General features: G+C 33.1%; 1 protein-coding gene across 11 annotated transcripts; it reads right to left on the bottom strand.

The window, feature by feature from the left end:
• Positions 1-10,998: 10,998 nt before the first annotated feature.
• LOC132803205 (adenylyl-sulfate kinase 3-like) lies at positions 10,999-15,877 on the bottom strand. 11 transcript variants are annotated; one of them, XM_060815508.1, is made up of 6 exons: positions 15,456-15,805; positions 14,193-14,354; positions 12,842-13,102; positions 12,659-12,728; positions 12,441-12,525; positions 10,999-11,492 (listed from the first exon to the last, which is right to left on the bottom strand). In XM_060815508.1, exons 2-6 carry the CDS (start codon positions 14,225-14,227, stop codon positions 11,428-11,430), a joined length of 516 nt encoding a protein of 171 aa, XP_060671491.1. In that variant the 5' UTR covers positions 14,228-14,354; positions 15,456-15,805; the 3' UTR covers positions 10,999-11,427. The 11 variants fall into 11 exon arrangements, 7 of the variants coding, with proteins under 7 accessions (XP_060671491.1, XP_060671493.1, XP_060671490.1 ...); XM_060815510.1 differs by lacking the exon at positions 10,999-11,492 and having other exon boundaries at positions 12,263-12,525; positions 12,659-12,753; positions 12,939-13,102; positions 15,456-15,877; XM_060815507.1 differs by lacking the exon at positions 10,999-11,492 and having other exon boundaries at positions 12,263-12,525; positions 14,193-14,276; positions 15,456-15,853.
• Between the last annotated feature and the right edge of the window lie 2,849 nt (positions 15,878-18,726).

Below are 18,726 nucleotides of genomic sequence, written 5' to 3'. Positions count from 1 at the left end.
TTAGAGTAGAAATTATTTTTGGTTTCAAGCCGTTCTCATCACCCCAAACCCCCATTGTATACATATATATATATACATATATGTATATATATATATATGTAGACTTTAAGTTATATGGCGTCTTCACAAGAAGTATTCTATGTCGTGTTGGAAACTTCTTAAAAGAACATATTAGATCATTTTGGACATTGAAGCACTCAAGAACAAATGTTACAGATTATGAGGATATTCAAAGTAATATAGCACAAGTTACACCACGTTTAACCTGTGACAGTAATAATGCCGAGACCAGAATGTGAGCTACCTAGATTGTTGCATGTCCTCTAACTTCCATAGAAAAGGGAAGAAATATATTTAAGCTTTCTCCAAAAAAAAAAAAAAAAAAAAAAAAAACCTTTGATAGTTTGGAATTGCACGAGATGAAAGCTACTGGGTGAGAAAGAAAAAATAAATTTACCATCTAAATTTGGCTCTACTGTCCTCTAACTTCCATAGAAAAGGGAAGAAATATATCTAAGCTTTCCCAAAAAAAATAAAAAATAATTTAATAATTTGGAACTGCACGAGAGGAAAGCTACTGGATGAGAAAGAAAAAATAAATTTACCATCTAAATTTGGCTCCGTAGATGACAATGGAGAAATTGGACGAGAGCATGCTACTGGAGATGTCATGGATAAATTATGTTCAACAATGGGGGATACGTACTGATCCTGCAACAACTAGTGGAACAGCTAGGGAGACAAAAAATGATAAGAAATGTAAGAGAATTTATCTGATAGGGAGGCAAAAAAGGTACTTTGTCTTTTTTGATGATGTTTGAAAAGTAAAATTCTGGAATGATATAGATATAATAAAAATGGTGGAAGGATAGTGATCAGAAAGATGACTGTTGCTTTATCTGATAATAAAAGTCAATTTCTTCTTTGTCGTTGTCTAGGAAAGAGAAAAGCTATGATGGGCAAGGAGGCAGGTGATGGTGCTTGAAGGAGAAACTGAGAGACGGCGTTTTCTTCTTCTTTTTTTCTTTTTTTATTTTTTTTAATCCTGTTTTAAAAATATTATAAAACCTAAAAAAATAAAAACTAATTAATTAAGTAGAAATTTTGTTAGTGATGTGGCATTATTAAATGGAATGCTATATGATACCATGTCACTTGGGTTACAATTTTGGTTAAATTTTTTATATCTATAGCATTATTTTATATTATATATCCTTTGTGTGCATATACAATTTGCTCAAAAGTCAAGGATAAGCTTGCATCCTTCATTCCTACTGCCTCCTTCGGTGAGAAGTTCTCTTCCCTTTTCTAAAATGCCTGTGCCTTAGCGACCGTACAAAGTGAAGCTGCCCGTTGTTTGGCAGATCCTTTTCTTATATTTTCATCGTAATTTGCTTGTTTCACAGTGAATTTTATACAGGGATAGTGAATTATCAATATCATCATGATCAAATATTAATTAATATTTTATTTTACATGAAACGTTAATATTAATGTGAGCTTCTGATTTGACTAAATGAACACTTAATTTTCTTTATGATTTATTCACCATAAAAATGTCTTATTTTGTAGTGGATGTTTAATTCGCCTTAGTTGTGGTGCTTTTTTGCTTGATGATCAGTTCGTTTTTCTTCTTCTTTTTTTTTTTTTTTTTTTTGATAAAAGATTTTTTTTTTCTAATTATTGATTTGGATGAGCTAAACATTTCCCTGTTTAAGCACATAAAATATACGTCTGTTATAACTGTAGAATATTTTGCATCGTTGCTTTATGTCTTCAATCACATATAGTTATCTTCATGCACTAATTTTATTATGTATGGACACTGCGATGAACGTTCTTCTTGAATTATATTTCAACACTAGGGACTTTTTTTTTTTTTTTTGGGGACATGCTATTTTCTTCTTATATATATATATATATATATATATATACTGGAGTTGGGACCTTCCCTTTTTTTTTTTTATTTTTTTTTTAATAACTCAAACTCATGATTATTTTATGAGAAATGACAAAGTGTTAAACAAATTAACTAGTAAAAGCAATAACACAAAAATAGTCCCTACTTACAAAATGGCTAAATGAAAATAATAATGCTAAGTCCTATATATATATATAGATATATATATTTATATATTTGTTTTTTTATAATAAATTGAATAGATATATACAGAAATAGTATAGTGTATTAAACTCTAGTTACTAATTAAATAGTGATGCATGCATGGATATATATATATATATATTAGCTAGTTTGGATTGCAACTTTATAAATTTTAGATCTGTATATATTTGCTCCTTTTTTATTTTCCTCTTTGATGAGATATCTCATTTTAATTTGCTATTTCATGTTGATTAATTTTAGACACATAGGATGAATTATCATCATTATGAACCAATATCACTGTTTTATGTTTTTTTAAATGTTAATATTAATGTGAGTTTCTAATTTGACCAGATGAAACATTTGGTGAAGACTTATTTGATTTTCTTTATGGCTTATTCACCATAAAAATGTGTCTTATTATGTAGTGGATGTTTAATTAGCCTTCGTTGTGATGCTTTTTGCTTGACGATCAATTTCTTTTTTTTTTTTTTTTTCTTTGGGACAAAAATATTTTGTTTTCTAATTATTGATTTGTTTGAGCTAAACATTTCCCTATTTAAGCGCATGAAATATTGGTATGTTACAATTGTAAAATATTTTGGATTGTTGCTTTATGTCTTCATGTACTAATTTTGTTAGGCATGGAGAATCTGAAGAAGGTTGCACAAGGAGTAATAAATTATAAGGGCATTGATGAAAAAATTAAAAAGGAAATGCGACTTGGAGAGGAAGATGTCAAGGTAGAGCTCGAATATGCCGAAGGCCTATTGTTGAAAAAACGAAGGAAAGTAGTTGAAAATTGGTTGACAAATGCTGCAAGCATAATGAATGAAGTTGATATGATGGAGCAAAAGGTTCGTGAAAGTGGCTGGCTTCCTTCACATTCGCTATATGAACCGAAAATAGCAAGATTAACAGAGGTAGTGATAGAAATCATTTAGCAAGGTCAATTTACTGAGGGGCTTACACTTGAGGTACATGGCAACCAACAAATTGAGTTAATTACAACAAAATTAATTGGTCAAACATTTCACAACATAAGAATGTGATATGGGAATGGTTGAGGAGCGATGATGTCTCAAAAATTGGCATATATGGAATGGAGGGAGTTGGTAAAACAACATATTCACAATGAACTTCATAATCGTCCAAACTTCAATGTTTCTTGGGTGACTATGTCACAAAACTTTAGTGTTCTTAAACTGCAGAGTGACATTGCAAAAACTGTTGGACTTCAAATAGAAAATGAGTACGATAAGAAAAAAAAGGGCTGCAGAGCTAGCGCAGGGGTTGAGAAAAAAAGAATAACTTTGTGCTCATCTTGGATGATGTTTAAAAACATTTTACAATAGATGAGTTGGGAATTCCTTCTTATGGAAATGGATTTAAGTTGATTTTAACAAGTCGATCCTTAGAGGTTTGCCAAAGGATAGGTTGTGAAAAGCATATCAAGGTGGAGTCACTTTCTAAGAACGAAGCATGGGAGTTATTTACTAAGAAACTTGGGCATGGTAGAGCACTTTCTCCTGAAATTGAGTCTATTGCAAAGTCACTCACTGAAAAATGTTCTCGTCTGCCTCTTAGGATTATTACCATGGCAGGATCCATGAGGGAGGTGGAAGACATAAGTGAGTGGAGAGATGCACTTGAAAAATTGAAAGAACCAGTGTTAGAGCATAATGATGACATGGGAACTGAGGTATTTCAAGTATTGAAGCACAGCTACGATCAGTTGAAAGATCCAAAAGTGCAACAGTTTTTTGTATACTGCTTATTGTTTCCTGAAGACTATAAATTTATAGAGAAACACTGATTGAGTGTGATGAAGAAGTAAGCAAGAAGAAAGCTAAGAAAACAGAAGAATGAGAGAAACCTTGCGTAATAAGAAACCTAAGATAAGCTAGAAAAAGAGAGAAAACAGAAGAAAATGTGTAAACTTTCTTGGAATATTATTTTCTGTTAATTTGTTCATTGAATTACAGCTTATATATTGATGTAAACATGTGCACTAGTAGCTTCTAGAACTTAACTAACAAAGTTATCACCTAACAAACTCAACTAACAGCTTTATAACATAAATGCCACCTAAGCACTTATTTACAGCTGGCAGCTTGTACACCTCTCATACTATCACAACAAAGCCTATAACATTCCCCTTCAAACTCATTTTGATTGATACTGATCAGACAAATGTGAGTTTGTACAACAATATTCCCCTTTACTTTGTAAACAAGCAAATCAGATAGTATTACCAATGCTTAGTTTTGACTTTAAATACAAAAACCTTGAAGTACCTAGAGACTTAGTAAAAATATCAGCTGCTTGTTCCTTAGTTGGAACATATCTAATTTCAAAAAACTTATCTAAAACTTTATCTCTTACAAAATGAATATCCAGCTCAATATGTTTGATTCTTTGATGCAAAACTGGATTCGCAACAAGAGCAGCTGCACTTAAATTGTCAGTCCAAACAACTGGCGTTGGCAAACACAGCTGTAACTGCTTAAAGAGATTTTGTAACCAGCACAGTTCAGAGGTAATATGAGCCAATGCTCTATATTCTACCTCTGTACTAGATCGAGCTACTACTGACTGCTTTTTAGAACTCCACGAGATCATATTTGAATCAACAAATATGCCGTAACCACTTGTAGACCTCCTGTTTTCTCTGTCACTAGCCCAATCAGAGTCGGAACAACCATGAATAGCAAGTTTCATAGCAGCTCTAAGTTGCAAACCATGATCCATAGTGCCTTTAAGAAATCTAAGCAGTCTTTTACATGCTTCCCAGTGTGAAGATGTAGGAGCTTGAACAAACAGACTTAATTTGTTAACAGCAAAACAGATGTCAGGTCGAGTTATTGTCAAATAATGTAGTGCACCAATTGTGCTCCTATACAACTCAGGATTATTCTTAATGTCACCTTCTGTCAAACTTAAGGCTTACTTGCCATCATTGGTGATGGTGAAGATTTAGCATACTCTATACCTGTTTTGTGAAGTAAATCCTGAATATACTTTGTTTGTGTCAACAGCATTCCTGCTGAACTCCTTTTAACTTCAATTCCAAGAAAGAAACTCAAGTCTCCTAAATCCTTCAAAGAAAACTGAGAGTTTATATCAGAAGTCAACTTTTCAATTGCTACAAGGCTAGATCCAGTCACTATAATGTCATCAACGTAGACTAAAACTAGTAGATAGATTGTTTTGTTTTTCAGAACAAAAAGGGAAGGATTTGAAATTGAGTTCTTAAAACCCTTGTCAAAAAGAGAGCTTTTCAACTTATCATACCAAGCTCGAGGGGCCTGCTTCAAACCATACAAGGCCTTGTTGAGCTTGCAAACATGATTTGGTAATTGAGGATTCTCATACCCTTGAGGCTGAGCCATGTGGACAAAGAAATGCATTGTTAAAATCCAGCTGTTTGACAGGCCAACCTTGAGTGACAGCAAGACTTAAGACTAATCAAATAGTTATCGGCCTTATAACAGGACTAAAGGTTTCATTAAAATCAAAACTTGGCTGTTGATGAAAACCTTTTGCAACCAACTATGCCTTAAATCTTTGAACTGTACCATAAGCATTTTGTTTTACCCTGAAAACCCATTTATGACCAACCAAATTCATACCTGAAGTATAGGGAACTAAAGACCAGGTCTTATTTCGAACAAGAGCATCATATTCCTCATCCATAGCTTGTTTCCATCTTGAATAAGTCAAGGCTTCATTTACTATCACTGGTTCAACAATATGTTGAGAAGAAGAAAACTAATTTACTGTATACACTTTTGGTTTAAAAATTCCACTCTTGGAGCGTGTCCGCATAGAATGAGTTGAGATAGATTGATGTGGCACTGTAGTTGGCAAAGAATTGAAACTTGCCTGATGATCTGTTCTGTTATGAGCAGAATCATTGTTATGCAATTGATCTTCTGGGTGAGACTGTAAGGATGAAGAGTCTGCAGATAATAAATTTGAAAAGTCATCTAAAGCAAAAGAAATTGAATTATGAATATCACCATCGGACAGCACTGGAGTAGAGATACTTGAAGAACCAGAACCTTGACAAGTATGTTTAAAGACAGGCAAGGACGCAGTAGAAAGTTTTGATGAAATACAGTTAGTTTGCTTCTAAAGTCTCTTCTTTAAGAAACCAGATGGAAAAGGAAATTCTTTCTCATTGAAGATAACACTTCTAGCCACATATACTTTTCCAGAAAAATCCAGACATTTATAACCCTTATGATCAGCATTATACCCAACAAAAACACATTTAGTTGTATGAAGTTTCTTAAACTTATGATTATTATAGGGTCTAAGAAAAGGAAAGCAGGAACAGCCAAAAACTTTCAAGAATTGATAATCAGGAATCTTGTGAAACAAAAGTTGATAAGGACTTTCAGAATTTAGAACATTTGAAGGTAGTCTATTAATCAGATAGACTGTTGTATGAAAAGCTTCCCACCAGTACACCAATGGCATGTGAGCTTAAGTAAGCAACACAAACCAACTTCAACAATGTGCCCGTGCTTTCTCTCAGCTCTCCCATTTTACTGATGCATGTATGGACAAGAGTGTCTAAAAGTGATGCCAACACTTTGTAAATAAGGAAGGAAAGATCTGTACTCTCCACCCCAATCAGACTGTAAACACTTAACCTTGGCATCAAACATTCTCCCTACCATGACATGAAATTGTTTGAAAATACCAACAGTTTTAGATTTAACTCACATAGGATAAATCCAAGTGTACCTTGAGTAATCATCAATAAAGTGAATATAGTACCAAAAACCTTCTTGAGAAACAATTGAAGAAGGTCCCCAAACATCTGTGTGTATTAGTTTAAGAGGAGCAGTTACTCTAGAAGAAGACAAAGGAAAAGTGCGTACATGACCCTTTCCATACTGACAAGCTTCGCAAAAAGTAACATCTTTATTAATATTCAGATCAGATTTGTATAAAGAAAGAACTTTATTAATAACTCCAACTCAGGCATGTCCAAGCCTTTGATGTAAAACATCAAAATCAAGACAATCTTTATTAGCAACATGAAAACTGAAACTATTTTTAATGGGTACTTCTGACAAGTTGTCGAAAACCAGACAAGTGATGTTTGGATTACAACCAGAATCTTGACATGCTACATCTGAACTACAAACTGAACCACGACTATTAGTAGTAGATGATGCAACTCCTAACAGCACGCACATAACTGTGTTTACTGGTAATTTTGAACTTGAAGTTGATTGAGCAAGCTGCCGAAGACCAAAATGCAATGGTATAGAATAAGCCTCATGATATGGAACTTGCAGCTTATAGAGTCCATCTTCAAGGGTTCGTGTGAGAACTGCTTTCCCCAACTGTTTGTCCTTAATCAAACAGTGATTCCCATCAAATTCAACAGTAACAGCATTATCACAGGTCAATTTAGAAATACTTAGGAAGTTTTTAGCTATTTGAGGCACAACTAGAACATTTTGTAATGCCAAAGCAAAATCTGGAACAGATAGAGAATAAACAAGTGTATTACCTACACCTGTAATACCAAGCTCTTGGCCATTTCCAACAAGCAATTTGTTATTTCCATTGTTCTCCATCTTCTGTAATAGATTTTCACCACTTGAAACCACATGATTGGTTGCTCCACTGTCCAAGTACCAATTTGGATCACCAACGAGCACAGGGGTTGCTACAAAATGTGCTGAAGCTGAACCAAAGTGAGCATTATTATTCATAGCCAAGGATATACCAGATTGACCACCTAAGTGTAATCCACCAGCATTATTTGGTGACAAACCAGTTCCAAATGATCCATAACCAAAAGCATGATTGGCATGCTGAGACATGATATTCCCAAGAGATCCAATAGGAAAATGATTTTGAGAATTATAACTAACCAATGCAGGACTAACAAGACCAGATCTACAAAGTTGTGTCATATGGGCATTCACACCAAGTGACATAAGAGAATTCTGAAGCATGGGATTAATTCTTGAATACACTCCTTGAGGGCCCAAATTGTGTCCTTGAAAAACAGAATTTCTTGAGCTTGAATCCCTATAATAGCAGACACTAGGAAGATGTCCAATTAAGCCATAAATTTGACATTGTGGTTTCCATGGCCTTCCATTTCTACTTCGGCCTCTACCTCTTCCTGAATAACCTCTACCTCTATTATCATAAGAACCTCCTCTCATGTGAAAATCATTCATATAAAATTTTCCAGAACCAGCTCCTTCATGACTCGAATAGCATTATAAGAAGAAGTATTATCAACATAAAAGCTGACACTTCCAGAAGACACATTTCTAGGACGAGTATTATCACTAAGTTGTATTTGATTATGAAAAGCAGAGGCAAGATTTGCAGTATTGTATATAGCTACTGCATTAATCTATTCAATTGTAGTTTCATAATGAGATAAGAAAATTTTTACCTCTTGTAAACTCGGTAGTGGAAGCCTGCTTATGTAATTAACTCTCACCATCTCATATTCAGGACGTAAGCCAGTCAGAATACAGATTACAAGTTCCTTTTCTGACACAAAGAATCCCCCAGTTGACATTTGATCAACTATTTTCTTCATTTTCTTGTAGTAGTCGAGAACCTTCATTGCTCCTTTCTTTGTAGTCTGCAATTGAGTTCGTAATTGAAGAATCACTACCTCAGATTGAGACGCATAGGTCTCCTCTATTTGAGCCCAGACTCTCTGTGATGTCCGTAATCCTACCAAATCACCAAGTTCTTCAATAGAAATTGCAACAATTAACCATCCTAACAGTAGCTGATCGTGCAAAATCCAGATCTGTTGCTCAGTAGAATACTTAAGCAAATTTTCTTCTGTAACTGTAGCAACATTAGAAACAAAATCCTTCATGAATTCTGGTTCATCGATGACTACGAACTTGTCTAGTTTGTGTCCTCTTAGAATCAGAAGGATATGAGACTTCCACACCAAGAAATTTTCAATATCGAGCTTCTGCACACTGGTTGGAAACGGTGAGATCGTAACCAGAGAATCACCAATTTTGTCTGCAATTTCACGTGCAAATGTCTCTACCATTGTTGTTTTTACCAGATTGACAATCTCTGCTCTGATACCATGTGATGAAGAAGTAAGCAAGAAGAAAGCTAAGAAAATAGAAGAATGAGAGAAACCTTGCATAATAAGAAACCATAAGCTAGAAAAAGAGAGAAAACAGAAGAAAATCTGTAAACTTTCTTGGAATATTATTTTCTGTAATTTGTTCATTGAATTACAGCTTATATATTGATGTAAACATGCGCACTAGTAGCTTCTAGAACTTAACTAACAAAGCTATCACCTAGCAAACTCAACTAACAGCTTTATAACATAAATGCCACCTCAGCACTTATTTACAGCTGGCAGCTTGTACACCTCTCATACTATCACAATAAAGCCTATAACATTGAGTGTTTTATTAATGAGAGATTCATTGATGGATTGAGTAGGCAGGCAGAATTGGATAGGGGCCATACCATATTGAACAAACTTGAAAACGTTTGTTTATTGGAAGGTGGTATAAAAGGGATTTATGGGAAAAAGTATGCGAAGATGCATGATTTGGTAAGAAGCATGGCCATCCAAACTGGAAGAGATAATTTTCAATATTGGGTAGAAACTGAAGAAGAGTTAAAAAAGATACTCTGGGAAGAAGAGCGGGCTTCAAAGGTTTCTTGCATGTGGCAAAACATATCAGGCATTTCTCCTTCAATTGCATCACACCAGTGTCCTAGACTTACAACACTGATGCTAAATTATTGTGGAGTACTAGACATCATTCCAGATTTTTTTTATTTTCAATCTTATGCCCGTGCTCAGTGTTCCTGATTTGTCCTGTACGGATATCGAAAATCTGCCCACTTCAATTTGTAAGTTGGTGAGTCTAACTGCATTATGGTTGGAAAGTTGTGATAAATTGGAGTCTATACCATCTTTAGAAAATCTAAAGGCATTAAGGAGGCTGAACCTTCAAGGTACAGCAATAACAAAAGTACCCCAAGGCTTAGAAATGTTGTCGGATCTGAGATATCTCAATCTTGAAGAAACACAAATAAATATGATACCAAGTGGCATTTTACACAAACTATCTTGTCTTCAATATCTTGGAATTGAGAATGAGCAGGAGATGTCATCTCCATTCTTACCCAGAAGAGTGAGAGGAGAGGAGATAGAGAAGTTGTGAAAGCTTGAAACATTTAATGGGAGATTTTATGATATGAACGGCTTCAATGCATGTGTCAGATCGTGGGAGAAAAATAGGAGGGGCCCCAACAATTACGTACTTCTTGTGGGACCAAGAATCCATCCAGAACTCTTTGACGATGAGGATAGGTTTGAAGGCTGTGAGAGAATTGTATGTTTTAGTAATTGCAAAATAAGTAAAAGCGAAGGTGGAGAAGACTCAGGCTCATTGGCTGTGCTCCCTAAAGATGTTCAGTTTGTGTATATTGAAGGATGCAACGATGCCAGTAGTCTACGTGATATTGTGTCATTAAACAATGTAACCCAGTTGAGCCGGTGTGATATTTTTGGTTGTCAAGGGATGGAACATTCAGTTTGTTGTCGTTCCTGCAACCTTCCTCTCATCCAAAGTCTAATATCTCTAAAGCTGAAGGAATTGTCGGAGTTGAGGGCTTTGATTGCGAGAGAAATATGGTGTGCATCTGCATCTGCATCTGCGTCATCATCAAAACGACCACTCCAAACTCCCATGTTTTCCTCTCTTCAGCATTTTGAGATATGGGGCTGTCAAAAAATAAAGAGGTTGTTCATGCCTGTACTGCTATCGAATCTTAAGAACCTAGTCAAATTGGAAGTTGGAGATTGTACGAATATGGTGGAAATAATAGGAGAATCATCAGATGAAGATGAAGATGATGAAAACCAGGAAGCAGTAAGAACAACAAGTATTATATCATATGAAAATGAAGATGAAGATGATGAGAACCAAGAAGCAGTAAGTACAACTAGTGGGATTATATACTCTCTCCCGAAACTAACTATACTTCGGTTGAATGGGCTTCCAAAATTGACGAGATTCTGTATTAGTAAAATAGTTTTTGACTCTCTCAAAGGAATTGAAATATCTCAATGTCCGAAGCTGTCCTTCAATGGAGATAGATTACAAAATGATGGAACATATAGTGTGGTCAATTCTCACACAGTGAGCAAACAAGATATCGATGCGGAATTTTAAGATGGTGGTGTGGTCGGAAGTTGAAGACAGTTAAAGCACTGCACACATTTGGTGGTCTGTCGTAAGTATGCAATTCCTCGTTTTCTTTTATGATCTTCATCACACAGCTAGCTGTTGCTTTTCTTCACCATTAATCATCATCATCATCATCTTGTCCTCTTCTTCTGCAAATGCATTGAATAGTGAAATTCCGACACGCCTGCTATTCTTTTTTGAATATCAAAAATTTTAAAAAAATAATAATAATAATTGCATGCTATTCTTTTTTTATTTTTTTTATTTTTTTAAAAATATTTTGTAATTTTAGATTTTGAAAATCTTGCTCTCTTCGTACGCGCTTCTTATTTATTTTCATCTTTTAGAAATGAGTAAGGCAGTCTCTTAGCAATCATTTTAGGAGCAATTAATATTTAAATTTTTTGTACTTTTTCTTTTTTGTCTGCAATTATTTTTTTATTTTTTTATTTTTTATTTTTTTTGAAACTTCAATGACATTAAGAAGAAAAGGTCAATATTTGGGCAATAATTAATATTTTATTTTATTTATTTTTTGTCTGCAATTTTAAAAGAATAATAACCGTTCCTAATTTTTTTCTATGATATGTTCATAACATGTAGTATATTAAATTCACAGGATCACACATCTTAAATTCATGGTTGCATTTTGGTAATTAGCTAATAATTTGGTACAGGTTAAAAACCAATGCATTAACAAACGATGCCTAAGTAAAATGCAATCATGTTAGATGCTCTGCTTTTAAGTAACAAAATCATTATAAGTTGTTCATTCAAGGTGCCAAAGTAAAGTCCACTCTAAGCTTCCATGAATACACCTTGGGCGTCTTTTAAGTATATTTCACCCTCAAACCTCAGAACACAAGAAGCTAGTAATGAATCAAACTAGGAAAAAGCAGCATCTAATAAAAAACAGAAGTTTCATATCCTTTGTCAACCTTAGAATTGAATTTCTTTCACTTAAATTTTTATATAATTCTTATTTTGGTGTTACTATACTCTATACCCATATATACAGGGGCTGTGGAAATAAAGGAGCAGGTAAATCCACTCCAGCAAACAAAAGCTATAGAAAAGGTATGTTCCCAAAAGTATACCTTTAATCTTTCCTGCACGTGCAAGCTTGTAAAGGCCTTTTGCATCTCTTAACTTGCATAATTCCAAAGGCATGTTCATGAAAACCTGTACACAAAGGTACAGGATTACATGTTTTCGAAAAAAAGAAAAAAAAAGGGTATAGGATTTCATATTCAAAACCTGTAGATAGACAAACCAAGAAAATTACATATGTAACATTTATATTAAGAAGCCTTGCCTCAATAAAATTTGAATCTGGCAACATTGCCCGGCAAGCATCCCGATCTTTCCTATAGGGAGATATCAGACTGGCAATACAGATCAGACCAGAATCTGCGAAAAGTTTTGCTACCTCACGTACAAAAATATATTGTCAACTAATTACAGCGTCTAAGTATAATGAAATATAGTTTTGACATACATTTGTTTATGCCTTGTCAGAGTGATTTGCAGGGAAAGCTTGAATTGAAACTTAACAATCTCCATATTCTTTAAGAAATCCATCGAAAGAAACATACCAACTCTACGTATATTTTCAGTCCGGTCTTCAGGTTTGAAACCAAGATTCTTGTTTAGTCCATGCCGAAGATTATCTCCATCAAGAACATAGGAAAGCTTTCCCTTAGAGTGCAGTTCTCTACTTACTGTGTATGCAAGTGTGCTTTTCCCTGTAAATTTTTTCCTGAGTTTAGCATGATATATCATAACAATTACCACAAAATATAGCGAAATTCAGTAAAGGCATAAATATACCCCATTCACTTGAAAACCTTTGGCTGTGAATGTTCAATATTTGTGACAAACAATAAGTTACATGATAGTTCATTGCAAGAAATCATCTTGAGAGTAACAGGTACAATCAAGGTCAACAAGTTAGCATATGCAAGACATAAGACACAATCGATTGCAAATAACAAGACATCCATCACATATCTGGCCTAAGAATTAAAGCATATTTAGTAGCATTCAAATAAAAATGCAGATCAACTAAATAACTAAAATTCAACATTTATGAGGTGTAAAGGCAGATAAGCTCATACAACACTTGAAACGTATGAACATACAAGAGCTATGCAACAATCTCATCTTTTTGGGACATACAGGGAATCCAAACTTTGAAAGAGTGGAGAAAGGGAGAGAGAAAAGCCAATGGCACCTTAACAGTTACCCAATGATCATTTATACATAATACATGCCCACGACAATTGCAGCTAACCAGGTGTTTCCTCATATATCATTTTCATTTTTTGCATCGTGGTTTTAATAATCTCCTTGCTCAGATTCAAAAACCAGAAAACATTTTGTGCTTTCCGAATCAAATTAAAATCTAACTTGTTGCCCATAAAGCATACTTACTGGTCTGAAAATCGTTTGGAAATAGAAGATTGAATAATATTTGCAATAAAATAATAAAGCCTTGGTTGTGTTATCACTAATGCTTATGGATGCAATCTTCACTTTCTTTGAAACTTGAAAGCAAATAATATATTTATGAATGGTCTCTCCTGCACTAGCTGGTAATATATTGCGCTTTCATGGAAGAACAATAGAACATACAATGCTAATTTTTTTCAAGATTAAAAATAAAAAAATAAAAAGAAGAAAAAGAAGAGTCCACTAGAATAATGGAGGTGAGACCTCTGTTTGAGATAGTTTAGTCATCAGCTACTTAGAGATTAAGAATGCAATATTGCCACGTATTGTAAAGGGGTAAAGAATAAAGAAAATGAACACATACGCATAAGTAATGAATTATCATCTAAAAAATGTACCTGATCTGCTGAGACCCGTAATCTATACAACACATCCTTTTTGGTTAAGTAGTTTTGCCCTTTCAACCTTCCCAACAGGACATTCTTGCCAAAATATATTTGTTGAATAGTTTAGAGAAGACATCAGATATTATTCTTGTACTCCAATCTACCGTGAAATCACTAAAAACATTGAGGAGATAAGAATTAGGAAAGTTCACTCACAGAATACAAAAATTTAGATCACAAATACATATATACTACAGCAAAACCCATCTACAAGATGATAAGAAAAAAAAGGAAAAGGATTGAAAAATATTTTAAATAGGCGAAGAACCAAACACAGAACAAGTGTTTCTGTTCTGGACCAACTTTTGTTTATAGTACACCAGTAATTTCTAAAAATCCCATTTCATAAACAAAATTCTTCAAATGACAAAGAGCTGGAGAAAATGAAGAAAGTAGTTAGAATTTTGGTGCGTGCCATATGGTGAGAAATAGACATCGACAAAAGCCTTCTGATTTTTCGTTCATTTAAAGGGTTCTTACTTCTAAGTCTAAAACCAGGGTAAATAGTTAACCAAGCTATAAAGGAAAAGGACAGGTCCCTCTCTCTCTCTCTCTCTCTCTCTCTCTCTTTTATTTTCCTTATCCTGAAAGGGTGTTTACATAAGTCCTCCATACAACAATGAAACATCTTACTTAATCCAATCCCAGGGTTGATAAGTTTTGCAAAACATAGCAATGGGAAAAGTTTTTGGCATTTCCTTGAATCTTCAAAATTACTATGCCATAGTTGCTTTTGAGATTCTTCTTCTAATGGAATCAGTATCTGCTACCCTTATCCTTTTTTGTTTATATTATCTACATCCAACACTGAAAAAGCAAAAAAAACAAAAAAAGCGCCAAAATTAGGGAACATATAAATATATATATATATATATATCCCTACGCACTTGTAACCAAAAAATAGTATAATTATATCCAAATCCCCATTCCTTGGCATCCTACAAAAATGCAACAATGATAATTTCCATTTTAAAAGATATGATCATTGAACAAGAAATAACCCATTTAAACAGCAACCCAATGTATATCACTACCATGTAGCATGATCTCAAAACCAACTTCAGAAACGATAAGAATAAAATAAATAAGCATACTTCCTCAGGCAATTTTAAACTGGCATTGTAATCAGCCATGCGGACAAAAGCAACCAAAAAAAGAAAAAAGAGAGAGAGAGAGAGAGAGAGAGAGAGAGAGAGAAAGAAATTAGGAGCTCACCAGGTGTTCGGTTATTTGCTAAATAGAGTGAGAGGAGAAGAGAAAGAGGTTGGGGGGTGGGGGGTGAAGGGGGTTTAAATGCAAGATGAAAAGGTAAATGAATGAGCAAAGAAGGAAGAAGTAGTCATGGGAATGAGAAGGCAGTTTTCGTAGTTGGGGGCTGAATTCAAGGCACTTCTTGTGGAAATTGAGGCACTTCTAGACGCAAACTCAAACTCTTCCATTCACCAATCTCCTCGACCTTTCCCTCCACTTCCCCATTTTCCAACTTCTCTCCACCTCACTCATTTGCCGTTTCCTTCCGCGGGCTCCCCCCTCCTTCTCCCTTTCAAATGTCTCACTCCGCTTCATACCCTACTCTCTTTGACGTGGCACCCAGCGACCCTCTGACTTTCTGACGTGGCACCCGACCCTGCTCTTCTTCTTTTTTTTATTTATTATTTTTTCTTTTATACTTTTTATTATTAATATTTTTTAAATGTTATCTGTTAGTTGTTACCCTGCCCTAAACAAATTCATTTTCTCATATTAAAAGTTTAGCATAAAAAATTAAATATATCCAACTATATTTATCATCTTAATATGAATTTTATTATTTTTTTTAAAAGTATGATAATTTAAATTCAAAAAAATTAGAAAAAACATTGGACTTTGCTACTAGATTATACTTTTATATTCGATTTAGAGTTTTACTAATTTTCACTTCAAATTCATCTTCAGTGAATTCATTGTTGATACCACAATTTTTTGAAAAAAAATAATTGTTGATATCAAAATTATTAATTGGTTGCAAGAGATAAAAAGAAAAAAAAAATGTAAATACTCCTAGGTTAATTGGCCTGAATAGAATTAGACCATTTTAAATATAGACAAAATTTGATTCGATCAAACTTAAAGTATACTGTTTAATTTTGTTTTTTAAATGAAAAAAAACTAATGGAATCGCTGTATAAGCAAGTGAATTCTATCGTGTTGGTGGAGATAAATAGTGTTTTTCTTTCTATCAAGAAGAGTTAAAATTTATGAAAATATTCTTAGTAGAAAAGCTGTTATTTTCTAAACAAATATTAAATTCATTAAAAAAAAAAAAAAGTAGTGGATTCATATTATTATTTTTGTTTTATTTTAAGGCCATATAGAAATTAAAAGAAAATAAAAATTGAAAAAACTTTTATGCTTATATAATTTCTTTGATTATTTTTTTTTTCCCCATATGAAGGAATATACCCTTTTTTTTTCCCCCACTATGGGAAATGTATGCAAATAATTTAGTTCAAACTTCAAAGAACCACACAAATTTTAAGCATATTTTGAAATCTTTTTGATTTAGAATTTTTATAAATACAATAATGCTCCTTTTGATTATTTGGTTCCACGTGTATGTAATACAGAATCCATCAAAGGAAGAGAAATTTAAAAAAAAAAGGCAAAAAAATTTAGAATTAAAATTTCACTTTAAGATAAATGTTTACCTTTATCTGTTTGGAAACTCCAGAAGATTTTAATAAAATATAGAATTACGATACCATCGTCTTCCTATTATGCGGGGTTGGAGCAAAATCTTAAAAATATCACACACACACACACACACACACACACACACACACAGAGACAGATGTGTAAAGGGATGAATGCATGAATGATAATGCAGTCGCAACTCCTGGTGGGAACCATCCCCATCAACGGCTGCTCTGGCTTCCAGATTAATCCTGGCCCTCCATCGCACTCCGCAACTCATCTCCACCATCAAAAGAGGGTTCACCATCACCGGCTGTGGAGCCCACTGATCGTCGCGGCTTCGTCTTCATGGGCTATTCCCGGCGAGCAGAACCACTATGCGGTGCTCGGCCTCTCACGCTACGCCACTTCCGCTGAAATCAAGAGGGCTTATCGCCTCCTCGCTCAGAAGGTACTCCATTTTTTATTTTTTAATATTTGGTTTCTGAGAAAGCACGCTGGGAAAGTGAGAGAAAAAATTTTGGACTAATGGTTTAACTTTCTTGTAGTATCTGAAAAATCGCTAATCGCGAAGAATATCTATCAAATGGTTTTCTATTGGAGTGTCTATCCATTAATTTTGAGAACTATGATATTTTTTTTATTTAATATTTTTTTTATTTAATAGATAATATTTTAATTAAATTTTATTTAAAATATTTTAAAATATTAATATATAATTTTTTATTTTATAATTTTATCTAATTAAAAAAATTAAAATATATATAGTAGTTATTTTTTTAATAAAAATAAATATATATTGGTTTAGTTTATTTAATAGAATTTATAGAAATGGATAGTATTTTATAAAACTAATTTATAAAATTATTGGAGATAATTTTTTTAAAATTTTAGTTATTTATTTAATATAATAAAAAATTATTAAATGAACATGATATCATTGAAAATGCTCTAAGTACCATTATTGTTTACAATTAATTAATTACAATTTGTGTGTTGGATAATTGATGATCGCTGCTTGCTGTATACATTTCATTCTTGTTTGTGTGCTATCATTTTGACTATTTTTATATTCTTCTTTCTTGCCTTTATTCTTGTGCTAGTATATATTTTATTTATTTATTTTTATTTCTTTTTCTTTTTTTATGCATCTTTAGTGTAGGATTTCAATAATTTCTTTTTTATTTTTCCTGTATCTTTTGGATAAATAATTAATTAGATTTATAATTCTAATAATCAACAATGATGGTTAAAATCTCATACATTGAAGTTAATTGAACAAAAGACAAATATGTAAAAGTTTTTGTTATTTCAATTATTATTGTGGTTACAAAATTAAATAAGAATAGCATATAGTATGAAGGATATTGTTTTTGTTAAATAGCACGGCTTTAAAGTTCTCAAACTCCACCACTGTGCTATGTTTCTATCTACGGCAGAAATTCATCAGCATTATGGTGAGCTAAGCTCAACATTTCAATGGATACAATAATGTTTCTCAACAAAATTTAATGATTTTCTTTACTCATTTTATTATTTGGGACTACTTGCAGTAACAAACTTTCAAAAATGATGTACTTAGTGGGTTTTTCACTTATTTACTCTTCTTATTTTATTATTATTGTTTTTTTCTTTTTTACATATAATAGTTTTTTCTCAAATAATTAATTACAAGTTTAAAAGGACAAAGAAAAAGTACATAAACAAAAACCGAAAATTAATTTTTTTGTTTTTATAAAATCTCTCTTTTCACAATGTTTCTTTTTCAACTTTATGTGTACAAATGACTATTTAGATAATTATTTATTATTTA

This window comes from Ziziphus jujuba, chromosome 3, assembly GCF_031755915.1.
Source record: "Ziziphus jujuba cultivar Dongzao chromosome 3, ASM3175591v1".
NCBI classification, from domain to species: Eukaryota; Viridiplantae; Streptophyta; class Magnoliopsida; order Rosales; family Rhamnaceae; genus Ziziphus; species Ziziphus jujuba.
Note: the sequence above shows the minus strand (reverse complement) of the source record. Positions and strands in the feature narration are given on the sequence as shown.

What these genes read in the sequence shown, in the direction of transcription:
- LOC132803205 (XM_060815507.1), bottom strand. Translation starts at nt 14,227, where the DNA reads ATGTGTTGTATAGATTACGGGTCTCAGCAGATCAG. An exon ending in CTGACAAGGCATAAACAAAT is followed by an intron (nt 12,729 to 12,841) that starts GTATGTCAAAAC and finishes CTGTATTGCCAG; the next exon opens with TCTGATATCTCCCTATAGGA. An exon ending in CAGATTCAAATTTTATTGAG is followed by an intron (nt 12,526 to 12,658) that starts GCAAGGCTTCTT and finishes CTTTGTGTACAG; the next exon opens with GTTTTCATGAACATGCCTTT.